The 19,811-nt window shown below is 43.9% G+C and overlaps 1 protein-coding gene across 1 annotated transcript in view; it reads right to left on the minus strand.

The window, feature by feature from the left end:
* Window positions 1-19,811, minus strand: part of CROCC2 (ciliary rootlet coiled-coil, rootletin family member 2) — an 825,280-nt gene that overhangs the window by 544,398 nt on the left and 261,071 nt on the right. Inside the window, 1 exon segment of the mRNA XM_030216488.1 lies at window positions 4,476-4,622. Within this exon segment, the coding sequence (XP_030072348.1) occupies window positions 4,476-4,622 (147 nt within the window).

Consider the following 19,811-nt stretch of genomic DNA (forward strand, 5'->3'; position numbering starts at 1 on the left):
TAGTTTGTTTCCACTTATTCAGGGTGAGAACATCTTTTGATTTACTCCAAATTTTTTCTAGTTTTCTGGTTTCTTTCTTTAGTTTTTTTAGTTCTTCTTTGAACCACGGAGATGGTTTTTTCTTTGTGTGTAGGGTTTTGGAGTGTAGTGGTGCAATTTCATCTAGAATGAGTTTGCATCTGTGGTCCCAATCTGTAAGGAAGTGGTTTGTGTTTGGGTCTATCGTCCAATTGTTGTCGTAGATGAGTTGCCAGAAGGTATCTTTTTTGATTCGTCCTCTGGTTTTAATTGTTGTGGGTTCCGGTGGTTTGGGTTGGTCTTTTTTCCGCCATTGTACAGATAGGGTTGCTTTATGGTTGTCGGACCAGGGAGAAGCAGCCCAGTGGATGTCTGATAGGAGGAAGTTTTGATCTGTAGAATGTTTGAGTGTGATGATATCAAGTGAGTGGCCTTTATTGTAGGTTGGTACTATTAGAGGGAGGTTGAAATCACATAATTGGAGGAAGTCTATACAGTCCCGGGTGTAGGTAGAGTTGGAGTCTTCTAAATGGAGGTTTAGGTCCCCTAGTAGTAGTATGTTGGAGTTGTTGACGCATGCATTCGATATAAAGTCCATGAATGTGGTTTGGCTATGGTTCCAGTTACTGGGAGGTCTGAAGAACAGTATGCAGGTTAAGTGTTCACATAGCATGGGGTTATATAGTTTTATAGAGGCAATTTCAATGTCTTGTCCACAAGGAAGGTGAGCCCTTAGGTCCCGTAAGGCCCAGAAGGACCTCAAAGGACAGCCGTGCAACCCCAAGTCTTCACCCGCAGCGACCGCCGTTCACCAAGGGTTGAGCCCCCAGCTGCAGGCGGTCAACGGGACTTCAGGAACCGCGGGGTCGCCGGACTGACCTGGACTGGAACCGGGAGAGAAGCTGGCAGGTGGAATAGAAAAGTCCAAAAACTGGCAGCAGATCAGGACAGGCAGCTAACAGCGTAGTCAGAGTCAGGCAAGAGGTCAGGGCAGGCGGCTAGTAGAGAAGTCAAAGTCAGGCTGGAGGTCTAGGCAGGCAGCTAGGCAGAGATACCAGGAAACAGTCCAAAGTCCAGAATCAGCAAAACCAGGAAAACGACGAAACGCAGGAACCACGGAGATTGGTCTCAGGAACAGAACCTGAAGCAAAGTGCTAGCTCAGTTCCCTTCCTTAAATACGGACAACCTCAGCCGCCCCGCCCCCGTAGGGACAGCCGACCAATCCGGCCCTGGGCATCGGCAGAGCCCCTCTGATTGGCTCTGTCCGATTCCCCAGGCGGGACCACCAACTTGGCCTCCCAATCCGGCCCCTCAGAGGCGGAGCTCCATGCCCTCTCGCCCGGGAGGGAAGAAATCGCCGGCCATTGCGCCTCTGCGCCGCCTCCTTCGGCGGCGCAAACATAGCCCCCACAGCCGGCGACCGAGAGACCGGCGGCCGCAGTCGCCGGCCTCCGGCCTCGGTCCCGGTTGGAATGGCCATCACTGCAGCGGCCCCCGGCTCCCCGCCGAGGCCTCCGGACCGCTACCCCTCACCGCGGAGGACGCCGGCTCCCGCCCCCCGCGGCGGAGGAGCCGGAAGGGGCGATGGACACGACATTCGAGTTGATTTGAGATGAACTCTAAGGTGGGTTCTGCGGAGAAGTATGATCTGTAGATGAGTGCAATTCCTCCTCCTCTTTTGTCTTTCCTAGGCCAGTATGATATTTTGTAGCCCGGAGGACATAGATCGTTTATGATAGGATCTGCTGGTTGACGGATCCAGGTTTCCGTGATGAAAAGTAGATCCAGGTTCTCTGAGGTGATCCAGTCTGTGATGATTTCGCTTTTATTTACCACTGATCTTGCATTGGTGTATCCTATTCGGCCAGTTAGAAGTGGATCAGTGGTATGTGGAGATGGGCGAATTTTGGTAAGTTGCCTTGTTTTTTGTGTTTTGGTGTTGTTGGGGTATATTTCTGTTTTCAAGGATGGTATCCTGGACAGTGTAATGTTTCTAGGGTTGTTGTTGGATTGTAAGGGAGAGGGTGTTGTGTGGGTGCTTGGGTGTTATTTGGGTAATTTATGCCAATTAGCACTTGTTATGGCCCATTATTGATAGTTGAGCCAATTGAGCCAATTAATTTGTGCACGCAAGTGACCCTATTCTATAACCGTGCACCCAATTGCGGCCTATCTTTTGGCACCATTTATAGAATCAGGGGAAATGTGTGCAGGTTCTACAAGGCATATTCTTTTACCCTCATTTGGTGAAGGCATTAGTGAGGTTGAGACAAGGAGAAGGACTGAAACAACACATATACCTTTTGTACACAGGAGAAAAAAGGAAATACAAGTGTCTGTAGGTATTTTTCCAACAGTAATTTTCAAAGTGAAGTTATGCATGTACTTTCACTTTGTAAACTACAGCAAAATCCAAGGACAAAAACAGTGTTTGAGCATAGAAAAATAGAAACATGACTGCAGATAAAGGCTAAATGGCCCATCCAATCTGCCCATCCTCTGTATCCCCTAACTCTTCCTTTTCCTAAGCGATTCCACATGCTTATCCCCTGCCTTTTTACATTCTGACACAATCCTTGACTCCACAATCTCCACGGTGAGGCCATTCCATGCCTCCACCACCCTTTCTGTGAAATAATACTTTCTTAGATTACTCCTAAGCCTATTCCCTCTTAACTTCATCGTATACCCCCTCGTTCTTGAGCTTTCTTAAGTTGAAAAAGGCTCACTTCCTGTACATTAATGCCTTTGAGATATTTAAACATTTCTATCATATCTCCTCTCTCCCTCCTCTCTTCTAGCAGAATGAAAATTGCCCAAATAATATGTATTGTAGTGCAGATGAATAGTATATGGTATGGGGTATAGTGCAGATGAGCTGAGTTGCCTGTATGATGGCAGAGTGCAGTATTGTGCATAGGAGGTAAATTTCCAGTGTAATGCTGTATAACATGTGGTGTAGTATAGGTGAATTAAGTTACCTGTGTGATGAAATGTGGAAGAGAGCAGAGGATGTGAGTTACCTATACGATGGCATTTGATATGTGGTGTAGCACAGCTGAGTGAGGTAGCTATATGACAGTGATTAGCATGTGGCACAGTGAAGATGAGTTACATCTATGGTGGTTTATCTATATGATAGTGTTAATATCCTATATAATAATTTGCACCTCCATCTGGATGCCTGGGTTCGTAACACACTTCCCATTGGTCCACAATGACATCAGAGGGCGGATCAGTGAGAGGGAAGGGAACCCAGCACCAGCTAGCGGAAGTGAGTAATCGCCACCCTCCCTCCGAGTTGTAGGCCCCCCCTGTCCTCCTCCCCCTCTCCTCAGAGTTCCAGCCCCTTCCCCTCACAGTTCCATGCCCCCCTACCTCCCTCCCTCTCCTCCCCTCCGAGTTACAGGCCCCTCTCCCCTTCAAGTTGCAGGATGCCCCTTCCCCTTCGAGTTGCAGGATGTTCCCCCTCCCCTTTGAGTTGCAGGACGTCCCTCCCCCTCCCCTTCGAGTGCAGGACACCCCTCCTCTTCGAGTCGCAAGACGTCCCTCCCCCCTCCCCTTCGAGTCGCAGGACGTCCCTCCCCCTCCCCTTCGAGTTGCAGGACGTCCTTCCCTCCCTCCCCTCCGAGTTCCATGCCCCCCTCTCCTCTGAGTTCCATGGCCCTGCGACTCTCTTCCTCTCTCTCTCTCTCCCCTCCGAGTGCAAGCACGACCTGTCCTCCAGCAGCCCCTCACCTTCCTGCATGCCGGCTGTAATTTAAAAACTCTTACCTCGGGGTCCGGGGTCTGCAGTGAAGGTGAGCGGCGCTTCAGACTGCCTTCCCATGTGTCTCAGCTCTGCCTCTGGTCCCTCCCTCATTTCCTGTTTCTGGAAGGGCGGGACAAGAGGCAGGGCTGAGACACATGGGAAGGCAATCTGAAGCGCCACTTGCCTTCACTGCTGACGCCGGACCCAGAGGTAAGAATTTTTAAATTACAGCCGGCACGCAGGAAGGCGAGGGGCTGCCGGAGGACAGGTCATGCTTGCACTTGGAGGGGACAGAGAGAGAGGGAGGGAGGGAGGCATGGGGGTCTGGAACTTGTAGGAGAGGGGGCTTGGAACTCGGAGGGGAGGGGAGAGAGGGGCGTCCTGGAACTCAAAGGGGAGGGAAGGGAGGGGGTCCTGGAACTCAAAGGGGAGGAGAGAGAGGGGGTCCTGGAACTCGAAGGGGAGGGGGTCCTAGAATTCGAAGGGGAGGGGAGGGAGGGGGTCCTGGAACTCGAGGGGGAGGGAGGGGGTCCTGGAACTCGAAGGGGAGGGGTGCCTAGAACTCGGAGGAGAGGGAGGGGGGCATGGAACTCGGAGATAGAGAGAGAAGGAGGGAGGGAGGGAGGGGGGCATGGAACCCATTTCATTTCTTTCGGAAACAGGCCTCTTTTACTAGTTTAGTATAATACAGATGAGGTGTATTACCTGTAGAATAATGCGGTTCAGATTAATCTTGTCATGGGCAAGTCCTTCATTGAGGGCTCCCATCTTTGCTAAGGAGTCTTTCAGAGCAGCATCCTCTGTCTTCATCTTGCTGATGGAAAGCTCTAACTCAGCTTTGCCAGTCTCAGCCTGAGAACAGGGAAAGGAAATTGTATAGTATGAACACCTAGAGAGAAAATATCCCTGTATTTCCCAAAACGTTTGCCTTTTAACCACACCCTTAATATTCTGATCTTTAGTCTTTCATCAAACATTTTAATTAAACAAGTAGTACTGGATGTGAGTTCTTGTTGAGATACTAATTGTTCAGCTCCTGGATCTATTCAACACTTCATGTGATCATGAAAGTAGAAGTTAAAGTAGTATGTTACATAGTAGTACTCTGCTCTTGCATATTTCTCAATACCACTTTGACTCTTTGGAGGAAACCTACTGTGTCCCTAAATAGCCCATGCTGCAGAAGTTAAGTCCTAGCTGCCAGAACCATCTCCTTTGTCTCCTCACTTGTCTTGCAGCAAGGTAACAGAAGAGTGAGGATATAGTGTGCCCAAATTCTCAGTCCTGCAGTCACTTCCCTTCCTTTGCTGGTTTTCTATTTGAAAAGGGGAAGAAAGAGAGGTAAAAAAAAAAAAGGAGATTGGGAGAAAGGAGGAGAAGGAAGAGAGGAAGGGATGGGGAAGGAAAGGAAGAAGATGGAAAGGGAAAATGAAGGAGGAAGAAAGAGAGGAAGGTTGAAGGGAAGATAAAAAGGATGAATTAGTGGAGAGATATAAAAAGGAAGGTATGGAAGAAATGGGAAGATTGTAAAGGAAGGCACAGACAGGAGAGATTCAAGTGGGAGAGAAAAGAAGGGGAGATTAGAGAGGGAGAGGAAAGCAGATTTGTGAAATTATTATTTCTCAAAGGTGAATATGTATAAACATTTTTGAAGGGCTTATGATTAGCTTATAGGGGACTAGATGGGAGTATTTGATTATGGAATTTGTTATTATTCTGTATACTCTTTAGGGAGAGACCAAATAGCAGGATAGAGCTTTAAACTTTGCATGATTTTAGTACTTTATGCCATTCATGTTTGCTTTACATAATCCTAATCATGAGCATTTCATATGATTTCATAATGTATATATTATTATTTGTAGTTATGTTATTTTATGTTTAAATATGTATAGTGAAGGTGAAATGTGTTATTATCAGGCTTATTTTCGAAAGAGAAGGGCGCCCATCTTTCAACACAAATCGGAAGATGGGCATCCTTCTCCCAGGGTCACCCAAATCGGTATAATCGAAAGCTGATTTTGGGCGTCCTCAACTGCTTTCCGTCGTGGGGACGACCAAAGTTCACAGGGGCGTGTCGGAAGCATAGTGAAAGCGGGACTGGGGCGTGCTTAACACATGGACATCCTCGACCGATAATGGAAAAGAGAAGGGCATCCCTGACAAGCACTTGCCCGACTTTACTTGGTCCATTTTTTTCTTGCAACCAAGCTTCAAAAAGGTGCCCAAACTGACAAGATGACCACCGGAGGGAATTGGGGATGATCTCCCCTTACTCCCCCAGTGCTCACCAACCCCCTCCCACCCTAAAAAAACTTTAAAAATATTTTTTGCCAGCCTCAAATGTCATACCCAGCTCCATGACAGCAGTATGCAGGTCCCTGGAGCAGTTTTAGTGGGTGTAGTGCACTTCAGGCAGGCGGACCCAGGCCCATACCCCCCTACCTGTTACACTTGTGGTGGTAAATGTGAGCCCTTCAAAACCCACCAGAAACCCACTGTACCCACATGTAGGTGCCCGCTTCACCCCTTAGGGCTATGGTAGTGTTGTACAGTTGTGGGTAGTAGTGGGTTTTGGTTTTTTGGGGGGGGCTCAGCATCCAAGGTTGGTGGAATTGGCGAATGCGAATGCCGACACGGTACCATGTAAGCCACATTGAGCCTGCAAATAGGTGGGAAAATGTGGGATACAAATGCAATAAATAAATAAATAAATAAGGTAAGGGATAGCACCTGGGAGCAATTTCTTTTTTTTTTTAATAGAATTTCTTAATTTCTTACAAGTATAACACTTGTTACAGAAAAACAGCATAATATAAATATTAATGAAATAAGCAAGATGAAAAAAAAGTTATACATGCTTTCTTAGACCTCAATTGGAGGGGGGAGTTACAATTTAGTGGAGTTATTTAAAGGTAAATTAACAAAAACAATAAGCATAATGCGGTTTATGTGTGCAATTCGTCAATCCTCATGTATCTAATTCTACATTAAGTTATTTCATATCCAGAAAGGATTTCAGCTGTTCTGAGTCATAAAATACATACTTTATCCCACTAAACCTGACTAGGCATTTGCAAGGATATACTGACAGAAACGAGCCACCTAGCTTAAGAACATCCTGTTTCAATGCCAAAAATAATTTTCTACGTTCCTGAGTTACTTTAGTAACATCCGGAATTATCCATAGTTTTGCTCCATAAAAAGGAACCTTTGAAAATTTAAAGTATAATTTTAATATTGCATTGAGATCCTGTTCAAACACCAGAGAGACCAAAAGGGTGGCTCTTTCCGGAACTATTTCAATAGATTGTTCCAAAATTTCTGACAGATTGTTAAAGTCTATACCATCCACACCAGCACCTTCTTTCTTTCCTTCTTTTCCACCTGGACTTATTGGAAGATAGTAAACCTGGGAGCAATTTCTGAAGTCCACTGCAGTGCCCCCTAGGGTGCCCAGTTGGTGTCTTGGCATGTGAGGAGACCAGTGCACTATGAATGCTGGCTCCTCCCACGACCAAATGGCTTGGATTTGGTCATTTCTGAGATGGGCGTCCTCGGTTTCCATTATCGCTGAAAACCGAGGACGACCATCTCTAAGGAATACCATCTCTAAGGTCGACCTACATGTTGAGATTTGGGCTTCCCCGACCATATTATCGAAATGAAAGATGGCCGCCCATCTTGTTTCATTAATACGGGTTTCCTCACCCCTTCGCGGGGAGGTCCTGTGAGGACGCCCTCAGGAAAACTTGGGCGGTTCAATTATGCCTCTCTGGGTCTCCTTTTTTTAGATATATATAAAAAAGAAAAAAAAGAGAAGACACATTAAAGATGAGTTTTCTGGGGAGGTTTTTGAGTATATGATAAAGATTCTTGTTTAAGGAACAATGAAGATTATCAGGCTTATTTTCGAAAGAGAAGGGCGCCCATCTTCCTACACAAATCGGGAGATGGGCGTCCTTTTCTCAGGGTCACCCAAATCGGCATAATCGAAAGCTGATTTTGGGCATCCTCAACTGCTTCCCGTCGCAGGGATGACCAAAGTTCACGGGGGGGGGGGGGGGGGGTGTCGGAAGCATAGCGAAGGCGGGACTGCGGCATGATTAAGAATGGCGTCCTCGGCCGATAATGGAAAAAAGAAATGCGTCCCTGACGAGCACTTGGCCGACTTTACTTGGTCCATTTTTTCTTGTGACCAAGCCATGAAAAGGTGCCTAAACTGACCAGATGACCATCGGAGGGTATCGGGGATGACCTCCCCTTACTCCCCCAGTGGTCACCAATCCCCTCCCACCCTAAAAAAAAACTTTTTTTTTTTTTTTTTGCCAGCCTCTATGCCAACCTCAAATGTCATACCCAGCTCCATGACAGCAGTATGCAGGTCCCTGGAGCAGTTTTAGTGTGTGCAGTGCACTTCAGGCTGGCTGATCCAGGCCCATCCCCCCCACCTGTTACACTTGTGGTGGTAAATATGAGCCCTCCAAAACCCACCCGAAACCCACTGTACCCATATGTAAGTGTCCCCCTTCTCCCCTTAGGGCTATGGTAGTAGTGTACAGTTGTGGGGAGTGGGTTTGGGGGGGGGGGGGGTGGGGGGGCTCAGCACCCAAGGTAAGGGAGCTATGCACCTGGGAGCAATTTGTGAAGTCCACTGCAGTGCCCCCTAGGGTGCCCGGTTGCTGTTCTGGCATATCAGGGGGGCCAGTGCACTACGAATTCTGGCTCCTCCCATGACCAAAGGGCTTGAATTTGGTAGTTTTTGAGATGGGCGTCCTCGGTTTTCATTACGGCTGAAAACCAGGGATGACCATCTCTAAAGTCGACCATCTCAACATTTAGGTCGACCATCTCTAAGGTCGACCTAAATGTTGAAATTTGGGCGTCCCCGACCGTATTATCGAAATGAAAGATGGAGGCCCATCTTGTTTTGATAATACGGGTTTCCCCGCCCCTTTGTGGGGCCGTCCTGCGAGGACGCCCTCAGGAAAACTTGGGCGCCCCGTTCGATTATGCCCCTTCACATCTTCTCCCTATAGTATGATGGCTAAAGTATATGGCCAAAGGGTTGAATAATGTGTTTCTGATGGATCCAACAATATTTAAGTATACTTAGGAATTTCATGTTTAAATATTTCTTTGGAGCTAGGTGTGTTATGACTGTATGTTCATTGTCCTCCTCATTATTGAGTAAATTTTGTGCAATTAGATTCAATCTGTGTAAATTCTGTACAATGACTGAATTTTCTGGATATTCTGAGGAGCATGTCTCCCGGATTTTGCAATGCCCGGCATTGCTAGAAGATGATGCCGAGTGCACCGCTCAGTGTTCATGAGCAGATCTGTTGAATCTCCATAAATGACTGATGAGATCAGGTATGGCAGTACTCTTGTTCAATATTTAAAGACATCTATGATTCCTAGAGGTCTTTGGATCATCAAGGAACCAAAGCTGTTTGCATATGATAAAGACTTTGTAGAAAAGTGGATTGTGATTCTGTACAGATGCAGCAGAGATCTAATGGTACTTATAGCTGAAAAAACATCACTTGTGGAGAATGAAATCAAAGAACAGATCTCAATCCTGGAGGAACAATTAAAACAGAAAAATATGATAGAGGAGTATGATAAACAGCATACCGAATGTTTGCAAACTTTAAAGTCATTTTGTGATTCTCTATGGCAAACAATATAAACAAAATATAAACGAGATGAGTGTGATTATCATCAAGATTTGGTGTATACCTGGTGTAATAATAATTTTTCAGGAGATTAGAAAATTCACAGGCATTTGATGGATCATTGGAGGATTCTGATACTAGTAGTGATGATGGAAGGAACAACCTTGGGGTCCGAATAAATGATGATGTGTCTTCTGGTGGACACCTTTAGGGAGAGGCCATGGCAGAGGACCACACAGCGGAAGATTCTGACACAATGGGGACCACGGTCCATTGACCAGATCACATAAAACAGGGAATAAGCAGTGATTAATATTTCTCAAATTGAGTTACCCCTGTCCAAGAAGGAGTGTTAAATTTGGGTCTGGGTTTTCTATCAGCTGCATCTTATAATCCTTTAAAGACCCTAATGGCTATCTGTCGGTTTATTAGTCTCTTACAGATACAATTTTTTTTTCAGGAGCACACCTCACCTATAGATATTTCGATATTTAAACCGCAGTCTACATGGTATCTACCTGGAGTGATGGATCCACTGATAGCGACATTTCTAAGATTAATCTTGCATGACTTGGAAATTGCAGAAGCATATCCGAATAATAGAAGGATGCATTACAACTTAACCCAAGCTGAATTTTCTGCTTTGAAACAACTACAGGAACATCTGGATATCTTGATACATCATGCTGATAAAAGTTGTGCAGTAGTAATTCAATCATTGATCCAATATGATAGTGAAGCTAAACGTCAGCTAGGCGATATTAATTTTATTGCCCTTTACAAGAGAATCTGACAACTTCTGTAAGAGAAATGGTTGATACTATAGCGGCTCCAGCTCTTGCTTGTGGTTTGTTAATTTAAAAAAAACTTGACTTCCTTAAGATGAAATATCCCTCTACTCCATATATCTACTTCTTGCCTAAATTCATAAAAATCTACAACATCCACCGGGTAGACCTACTGTATCTACTGTAAACTCTGTTCTAGAACCGCTATCTAAATTTGTTGATGCCTTTTTACAACCTGAAGAAGATAAAATTGTTTGTAAAAAACACTTCTCATATGTTATGTATACTGGATGATGTAAAGGATGTTCTGACAGATGCATGGTTTGTCACCCTAGATGTAACAGCTTTATACACAAATATCCCACAAGATACAGCCTTATCGATTATTGAAGAAGTCCTGTCATGTAGACAACCACTTCCTTGTATTTCTACTGCTTTTCTTTTAGAGTTGGATAATCTGGTGATTAAAAAACAATTATTTTTGTACAATGGAATGTTTACCAACAGGTTCGGTGGCTACTTTGTTCATGGCATTTTTTGAAGTTGTCATACATATCGATTAAGAAGAAACCTCTCCATTTTTATGATTACAAAGACTTTGTTCATTTTGATATATTTAAAGTACAAGCTAAATTACTAACGCCTAGATTTATGGCAAGGGGATATCCCTCTTCAGTCATAGGGAAAGCCTATTTAAGATCGTGTTTCTCCTAGCGAGATTTACTTCTTCATTATAGTGGACATGAAACTGAAGAGAAACTGGTTTGTGTGCTTCCCTATTCATCATTATCCAGATATGTGGTGAAATCCATTATGTCACATTGGCATATATTGCAAATTGAAGATGTATTTCAAGATAGACCTGTTATTGCCTTTCAAAGATCAAAAAAGATCCAAAAAGAAGAGATATGGTTATAAAGAAAGAAAAGAGCTTATGAGTCATGACATTTGTGGCCATTGTCAATGGTGTGCTTCATCTATGGTGGGCTCTACGTGGATGGATCCTCATATACAACATTGTATCTTTTTACGTACTGCTTCAGATTGTTCAACTTCAAATGTGGTTTATATAATTCAATGTCCATGTGACTTATATGTAGGTAGATCTATAAAAATTCGACTTACAGAGCATAAATCACGGATTTTGACTGCTAAGATAGAAATTCCATTAGTTCAACACTGGATACAGAATAATCATAATATTGCAGACCCCTGATGGAGAGTTATTGATCATGTTTCAGTAGGGTGGGTGGTTGGTAATATAGAAATCTTTCTAAATTAAAGAGAACAATACTGGATTTTTACTCTACAGTCTGTTACCCCGATTGGGTTGAATCGTGAAATTGAATGGATGACATTGACTTGAATCCCTGCTCTATTTTGCATGTGACTACTATCTGCTGTTCTTACAAGTGAAAGAAAAATGCCGTGACCATTTTAAATAAGCTCCGAGTATGAATCTGTGTGGTTGGTAGTCAGTATTGTTGGTATTTCTTAAGTTTTAATAACTACTGAAGATTTATATCTAATTTTTTATATCTAATTTTTTTGTTTATTTTTCAGGAGACAGACCTTGAAACAGCCGTATAACGAAATGTGAATTTATGTTGTTTCACTGGATCTCCTTTCTTTAGATATATATAAAAAAGAAACAAAAAAAGACACATTAAAGATGTTTCCTGTTTCTTTTTTTTTTTTTTTTTTTTTGGGGGGGGGGGGGGGGGTATATGATAAAGATCCTTGTTAAGGATCAATGAAGATTACATCTTCTCCCTATACTGTGATGACTAAAGTATATGGCCAAAGGGTTGAATGATGTGTTTCTGATAGATCCAACAATATTTAAGTATACTTAGGAATTTCATGTTTAAATATTTCTTTGGAGCTAGGTGTGTTATGACTGTATGCTTAAAATATTGACACACATTCACCCTGTTATGCTAGTATTTTATAAGGAAAAATAGGTGCATACTTTTCTTTATAGAATAGGCTCCAAATAGGCACTTTCTTGGGACCTAAAAGTAGGTACACTGTTACAGAATTTCACTCCATGTGTCCACAAGTGGAACCTTTGAAGCAAATCTTCCCCCCTCCTCTTAGGACCCACAAAAAGTAAAGAGTGTAGTCCCCTTTTCAAATCTGTAGCTATTGGAATCCGGCACATAGCCAGACCTCAATTTGGGAGGGGGGGGGGGGCTCAGTCCAAAGTGTAGGGAGGCACATTTTGACCACCCTTCCCGCTGCTCTCTGCCCCTGCTGCAGCCCCACAACCTGGTCTGAGGGGGAGGGTCCCCAAGCCTCGCCAGCAGATGCCTTCCACCAATGATGTTTGCCACTTCGATGCCTGCCCTGCTTCCTCTCCCCCCCAATAGGCTTCTTCTGGCGGGTCTTGGAGACCCCCACCTGAGAAACCATCAGACTTTTGAGACCTGAATCCAAATGAGGGGGGCCCAGGCTCCCCCATGGCCATAGGAGCCAACTTTTCAAAATGATTGGGGGGTGAGGAATTTTTTTTAACAGGTGGTGCATTCCCCCTCCCCCTCCTCTCCCCCTCCTCCTCCTCCTCCCCCTCCCCATTCCCCACCCTCCCCCCTGTCCCCCTCCCTCTCCTCCCCCTCCCTCTTTCCCTCTCCTCCGAGTTCCAGGCCCCCCTCCCTCCCTCCCTCTGAGTTCCAGCTCCTTCCCTCCCTCTGAGTGCCAGTCCCAACCCCAGCCCGACCTCTTCTCCCACAACAGTCCTTCGCCAGTCTGCCCTTGCCTTCCTGTGTGCCGCCCAGAATTTAAAAAGTCATCTTACCTCGGGGTCCCGGCGGCAGCAGTGAAAGGTGAGCAGGCTCAGTGCTTCAGCCTTCCCTTCTCTCTCAGCTCTGGTCCCGCACTTGCGGAAACAAAAAATGAGGGCGGGACCAGAGCTGAGAGAGAAGGGAAGGCTGAAGCGCCGAGCCTGCTCGCCTTTCACTGCTGCCTCTGGGACCCCGAGGTAAGATGACTTTTAAAATTCTGGGCGGCACACAGGAAGGTGAGGGTGGACCGGCGGAGAACTGTTGAAGGAGAAGAAGGCGGGCACCGGGCAGGTCGGGCTGGCTGGGAAGGGAAAGTGAATGATACATACCTGTAGCAGGTGTTCTCCAAGGACAGCAGGCTGATTGTTCTAACGACTGGGTTGACGTCCACGGCAGCCCCCACCAACCGGAACAAAACTTCGTGGGCGGTCCTGCACGCAGGGCACGCCGACCGCGCATGCGCGGCCGTCTTCCCGCCCGTGCGTGACCGTTCCCGCTCAGTTGAATGACAAGCAAAAATGATGAAACGCAACTCCAAAGGGGAGGAGGGAGGGTAGGTGAGAACAATCAGCCTGCTGTCCTCGGAGAACACCTGCTACAGGTATGTATCATTCACTTTCTCCGAGGACAAGCAGGCTGCTTGTTCTCACGACTGGGGTATCCCTAGCTCTCAGGCTCACTCAAAACAAGAACCCAGGTCAATTGAACCTCGCAACGGCGAGGCATAACAGAAATTGACCTACGAAGAACAACTAACTGAGAGTGCAGCCTGACCAGAATAAATTCGGGTCCTGGAGGGTGGAGTTGGATTTACACCCCAAACAGATTCTGCAGCACCGACTGCCCGAACCGACTGTCGCGTCGGGTATCCTGCTGGAGGCAGTAATGTGATGTGAATGTGTGGACAGATGACCACGTCGCAGCCTTGCAAATCTCTTCAATAGTGGCTTACTTCAAGTGAGCCACCGACGCTGCCATGGCTCTAACACTATGAGCCGTGACATGACCCTCTAGAGTCAGCCCAGCCTGGGCATAAGTGAAGGAAATGCTATCTGCTAGTCAATTGGAGATGGTGCGTTTCCTGACAGCGACCCCTATCCTGTTAGGGTCGAAAGAAACAAACAATTGGGCGGACTGTCTGTGGGGCTGTGTCCGCTCCACGTAGAAGGCCAATGCTCTCTTGCAGTCCAATGTGTGCAACTTGTTGGAATGTAATTGTATTTTACATGCATTGCCTGTCACCTATTATTTCTCTGTGATTACTCTGTGACCTCTGATGTGAATTACTTAGAGAGGTCACACAGCTATGCAACTTCCTGTGGGGGTTAGACACAGCAGATGCAGCACATGGAGCACATGGAGCTCATGATCTCTCCTAACCTGAGAGGATCTATGGTGGTGTGAGCATCCATTACCATCTAAGCACATGGAAGGAGCTGATAATACAAATGTATAGTAATATGTATATATAAGCCTGTCTGATTATAATCTAACTACAAACTGTGAGTAAACAGATGTTTTGTTACTTCAACTTTAAAGTGACTCAGCAGTGAATTATTCAGGGGTGAATGAGAGAGAGATGAAGAAAGAAATTAACATTTCTAAAGCTGAAGCTGTGTGTACTAAAATCTGCTAATTATTTACTACAAATAATCCAACAAAAGGGTTATGGGCCCAGGGTCAGGAATTGAAAAAAAGGAGAAATATTACCAGGCAGAAAAAAAGGCCACATTTTTCTCTTAAGTTTTAAAGGAAAGATTCAGTCTGTCTCTCTCTCCCCCCACACAGCAGACAGAAGGCTAAGAAAATGGCTGAGGGAGGAAATTCACCATTGTTCTATTCTCTCAAGGTGCCTAGATTAACTGAGTTTAATTATCGGCAGTGGGAACTAAGATTCATATGTCTCCTTCGAGCAAAAAGATTAAATATATGCTTAGACCAAGACAGAACAGATGAAAATATGGCTGAATGGGACAATGCAAACTATTATGTGAAGTGCATGCTTTTGGAAGCTCTCTCAGAAAAACAAGCCATATTAGTGGAGGGAAAAGATACACCAAAGGACATTTTATATAAACTGAGAACTATGTATGCAACTACATATGCAAAGCAGCAACCAATTTGGTTGGCAGAGTTGAATGAAACCAAATTAAGGGATAAAAGTAAATGTAATGATCACATTATGCATCTTATGTCTTCATTTCAAAAGTTAGAACTTTCTGGAATTCCCATGTGTGATGCATTGAAAAGAGCATTTCTTTTTACCTCACTATCAAAGAAGTTTGATGTTTTTAGGTCTGTAAATGAGGCCATTGAAGGGCAATCTTTTGAACAGGCAACATCAAAACTAAGGCAGGAATGCATAATAAATGATTCTGAGGAGATGTGTTCTCAAAGCAAGTCAGAGAGAAATGAAACAAATTTCTTGGCAAAGAACAGAGGAAGGCGGAGCTATGGGAAAACTCCACCCAAGGGCAAGCTGATTTGCTACTCATGTGGAAAGGAGGGACATGTATCTAAATGGTGTAAGGAAACACAAAACACTCCCTCTAGCTCACCTAAGCCAATGGAACTAAAGAATTTTCAAACCAGGAAATGTATGAAGGACAAAGATAAACACAAGGGCTTTCTAATGACAGAAAAATCTTTGACTATGGTAAATAATAATTCAAATGAAAGTACTTGGATTTTGGATTCAGGGAGCACATGCCATTTAACCAATTGTAAGGATTTCTTTCAGGAAATGTGTCCAGAGGAAGGTATTCTTAAAACTGCAAACGCAGGGACTGCTAAGATCCAAGCAAAAGGTATTGGATTCTTAAAATGCAAAGTGTCTAATGAAGTTAAAGAAATTCCTGTAAGTGATGTCTTGTATATTCCCCAAGCAGTTTGTAATATGCTTAGTGTATCTACATTAGATAAGAAGGGATTTGCGATTCATTTTGAAAACAGTAAGTGCACAATCTCTAAAAATGATGAAGTGTATGCTGAAGCTTTTATGCATAATGATGTTTATAAACTGAGCATTTCAGGTGAAGCCTCACATATGGCGCAAGTAAGGAAGAATGATGGTAAATGTAGTCTGGAAATCTGGCACCGCCGCCTGGGACATCGTGATTCTAAGGTGATCCAGGATCTTTACAGTAAGCAACTAGCCACTGGCATTCAGATAAGTGCAAATGCTGGTAAAATGGAGAAATGCATAGACTGTGTTACTCAAAAAGGTGTGAGACCCTCATTTCCTGCATACAAAGGAAATAGGAGTAATAAAGTGCTGGACTTAATACACAGTGACTTATGTGGACCGTTTAATATCCCATCATTGGGAAATAACAGATTTGTGCTAATATTCTTGGATGATTTCTCTAGATATTGTGTGGCCTATTTGCTGAAAGAGAAAAGTCAAGTCACAGACATGCTGAAGAAATACGTAGCCATGGTGAGCAATAAATTTGAAAGAAAACCAAAGGTTCTTCAGACCGACAATGGTGGTGAGTTCATTTCACAAAGCATGCGCACATTTCTAGAACAAGAAGGCATTCAGCATATCACAACAGTAGCTTATACACCAGAGCAAAATTCTGTTGCAGAGAGAAAATTTAGGTCACTTGTGGAAATGACCAGATGTATGCTGTCAGATAGCAATCTCCCTAAAAGACTATGGGGGGAAGCCATTCTCACAGCAGTGTACCTACAAAACAGAATGCCAACTAAAGGCGCTGAGCGCACACCACATGAGACATGGCATGGTAGGAAGCCAAACCTGTCACACATAAGAACATTTGGAAATACAGCATATGCTCATATACCAAAGCAAAGAAGGCATAAGCTGGATTCCACAACAGAAAGGGGCATTTTAGTTGGCTATGCTCCAGGACACAAAGGATATAGAATTTTGAATCTGAAAACTGGCATTGTTGGCATAAGACATGTTACATATTTTGATGAAAACAAAAGGGTTGATAAAGGCTGGATTATCCCAGATGAGCCTTATCATCCAGAATATGAAACTAGAACCATAATAGACATGCCAGTGTATATAAGTGCCATACCAAGGCAGATGTCTGAAAGCAACTCATCTGTATCTAACGAGGAACAGGCAGAGGAAGCAGACACAGAAAGAATCATTGAAGAAGACAGTACAGTTGGAGAAGGGGAATCAATTGGAGAAGGACTCTCAGATATAGAGGATGCGGAAAGGTCAGACCAACCTGTTGTCAGACGCTCATCCAGGGAAAACAAAGGTGTTCCACCCCCAAGACTGTCTTACCTAACAAAGTCAGCAGAAGCTCAAGAGCCCTTAACATGGGATGAGATTGAGAAAATGCCAGCAGAAGAAGCTGCTGAATGGCATAAAGCTGCACAAGAAGAAATTGATGCATTGGATAAAAATAATACTTGGATTCTTACAAAATTACCTCCTGGCAAGAAAGCTATAGGATGCAAATGGGTATTCAAGTTAAAAAGGAATGCACAAGGAAAAGTGGAAAGGTATAAAGCCAGATTAGTGGCAAAGGGATATCTTCAAAAATATGGAGAAGATTTTGATGAAGTGTTTGCACCTGTAGTGAAACACACGACAATCAGAACACTTCTGAGCATTGCAGTCTCAAAAGGCATGCAAGTCAACCACATTGATGTGAAAACAGCGTTTCTTCACGGAGATATAACTGAAGACTTGTACATGGAACAGCCAACAGGTTTCATAAATACAAAACAAAGACAGCTAGTATGTAAATTAAACAAAGGTCTTTATGGATTAAAGCAAAGTGAAAAATGTTGGAATGAAAAATTGCATGAAATATTGACAAATTTAGGATTTAAGCAAGGTGAAGCAGATAAATGCTTGTACACTAGGTGCACAAATGGACAATATGCATACATTTTAGCTTTTGTTGATGATCTGCTCATTGCAAGCAAAAGTGAGCAAGAGTACAAGGACATTGTAAAATGTTTAAATCAGAATGTTGAGATAAAAGAACTTGGAAATGTGTCATACTATCTTGGTATAGAAATTGAGAAACAAAATGATGGTTCTTATCTTCTAAGCCAGAAGCAGAAAATAAATGAGCTTATTGAAAGTTTAGGTATGCAAGATGCCCAAGTTGTAAGCACTCCCATGATCACTGATTTTCTGAAGGATGAAATAGTAAGAGAACCTTTACCAGATAACATCCAATATAGATCAGCCATAGGTAAGCTTTTATATCTAGCTACCACATACAGGGCTGATATAGCAAATGCAGTAGGAATTTTGAGCAGAAGGGTCAGCTCACCTACCAAATCAGATTGGACTGCAGTTAAAAGGATGGTAAGGTATTTAAAGGGTACCATTGATTGTAAATTAAAGATTTCAGCCAATAGTAATCCAAAACTAATATGTTACTGTGATTCAGATTGGGCAGGGGATCATTCTGATTATAAATCCACAAGTGGATATGTGTTTATGTATGGAAATGTACACATTTCATGGGCCAGTCATAAACAAAGTATTGTGAGTTTGTCTTCTACAGAAGCTGAATATGTGGCCGTATCGGAAGCGTGCAGAGAACTGATGTGGATTGAAAAACTCTTGCTGGATTTTGGAATAGCTGAAAAGAGACCAATCCAGATAATGGAAGATAATCAGAGCTGCATCCGACTGTCACAGAATGACAAGGTTCAGTTACGCACCAAGCACATCGCAACGAAATACCACAACGTGCGAGAGTTGGCGAAAGAAGGGGTCATCAGTCTACACTATTGTCACACCAGTGAGATGACAGCTGACATCATGACCAAACCGTTACCCAGAGAACATTTTGTGAATCTGCGTATAAAGCTTGGACTTTGTATGAATAAATAATTGCATGACAGTTATGCATGAGAAGGGGTTTGTTGGAATGTAATTGTATTTTACATGCATTGCCTGTCACCTATTATTTCTCTGTGATTACTCTGTGACCTCTGATGTGAATTACTTAGAGAGGTCACACAGCTATGCAACTTCCTGTGGGGGTTAGACACAGCAGATGCAGCACATGGAGCACATGGAGCTCATGATCTCTCCTAACCTGAGAGGATCTATGGTGGTGTGAGCATCCATTACCATCTAAGCACATGGAAGGAGCTGATAATACAAATGTATAGTAATATGTATATATAAGCCTGTCTGATTATAATCTAACTACAAACTGTGAGTAAACAGATGTTTTGTTACTTCAACTTTAAAGTGACTCAGCAGTGAATTATTCAGGGGTGAATGAGAGAGAGATGAAGAAAGAAATTAACATTTCTAAAGCTGAAGCTGTGTGTACTAAAATCTGCTAATTATTTACTACAAATAATCCAACACAACTGACGTTCAGCAGGGCAGGTATGCGGTCTGGGAAAGAATGTTGGCAAGACAATTGACTGGTTAAGATGGAACTCCGACACCACCTTCGGCAGGAACTTTGGGTGGGTGCGGAGCACTACTCTGTTGTGATGAAATTTGGTATATGGAGCATGAGCTACCAGGGCTTGAAGCTCACTGACCCTAAGAGCTGAAGTAACTGCCACCAAGAAAATGACCTTCCAGGTCAAGTACTTCAGATGGCAGGTATTCAGTGGCTCAAAAGGAGGTTTCATCAGCTGGGTGAGGACGACGTTGAGATCCCATGACACTGCAGGAGGCTTGATAGGGGGCTTTGACAAAAGCAAGCCTCTCAGGAATCGAACGACTAAAGGCTCTCCAGAGATGGCTTTACCTTCCACATGATAATGGTAAGCACTAATCGCACTAAGGTGATTCCTTACTGAGTTGGTCTT

The sequence above is a fragment of the Microcaecilia unicolor genome, chromosome 10 (genome assembly GCF_901765095.1).
Source record: "Microcaecilia unicolor chromosome 10, aMicUni1.1, whole genome shotgun sequence".
Classification (NCBI taxonomy): domain Eukaryota; kingdom Metazoa; phylum Chordata; class Amphibia; order Gymnophiona; family Siphonopidae; genus Microcaecilia; species Microcaecilia unicolor.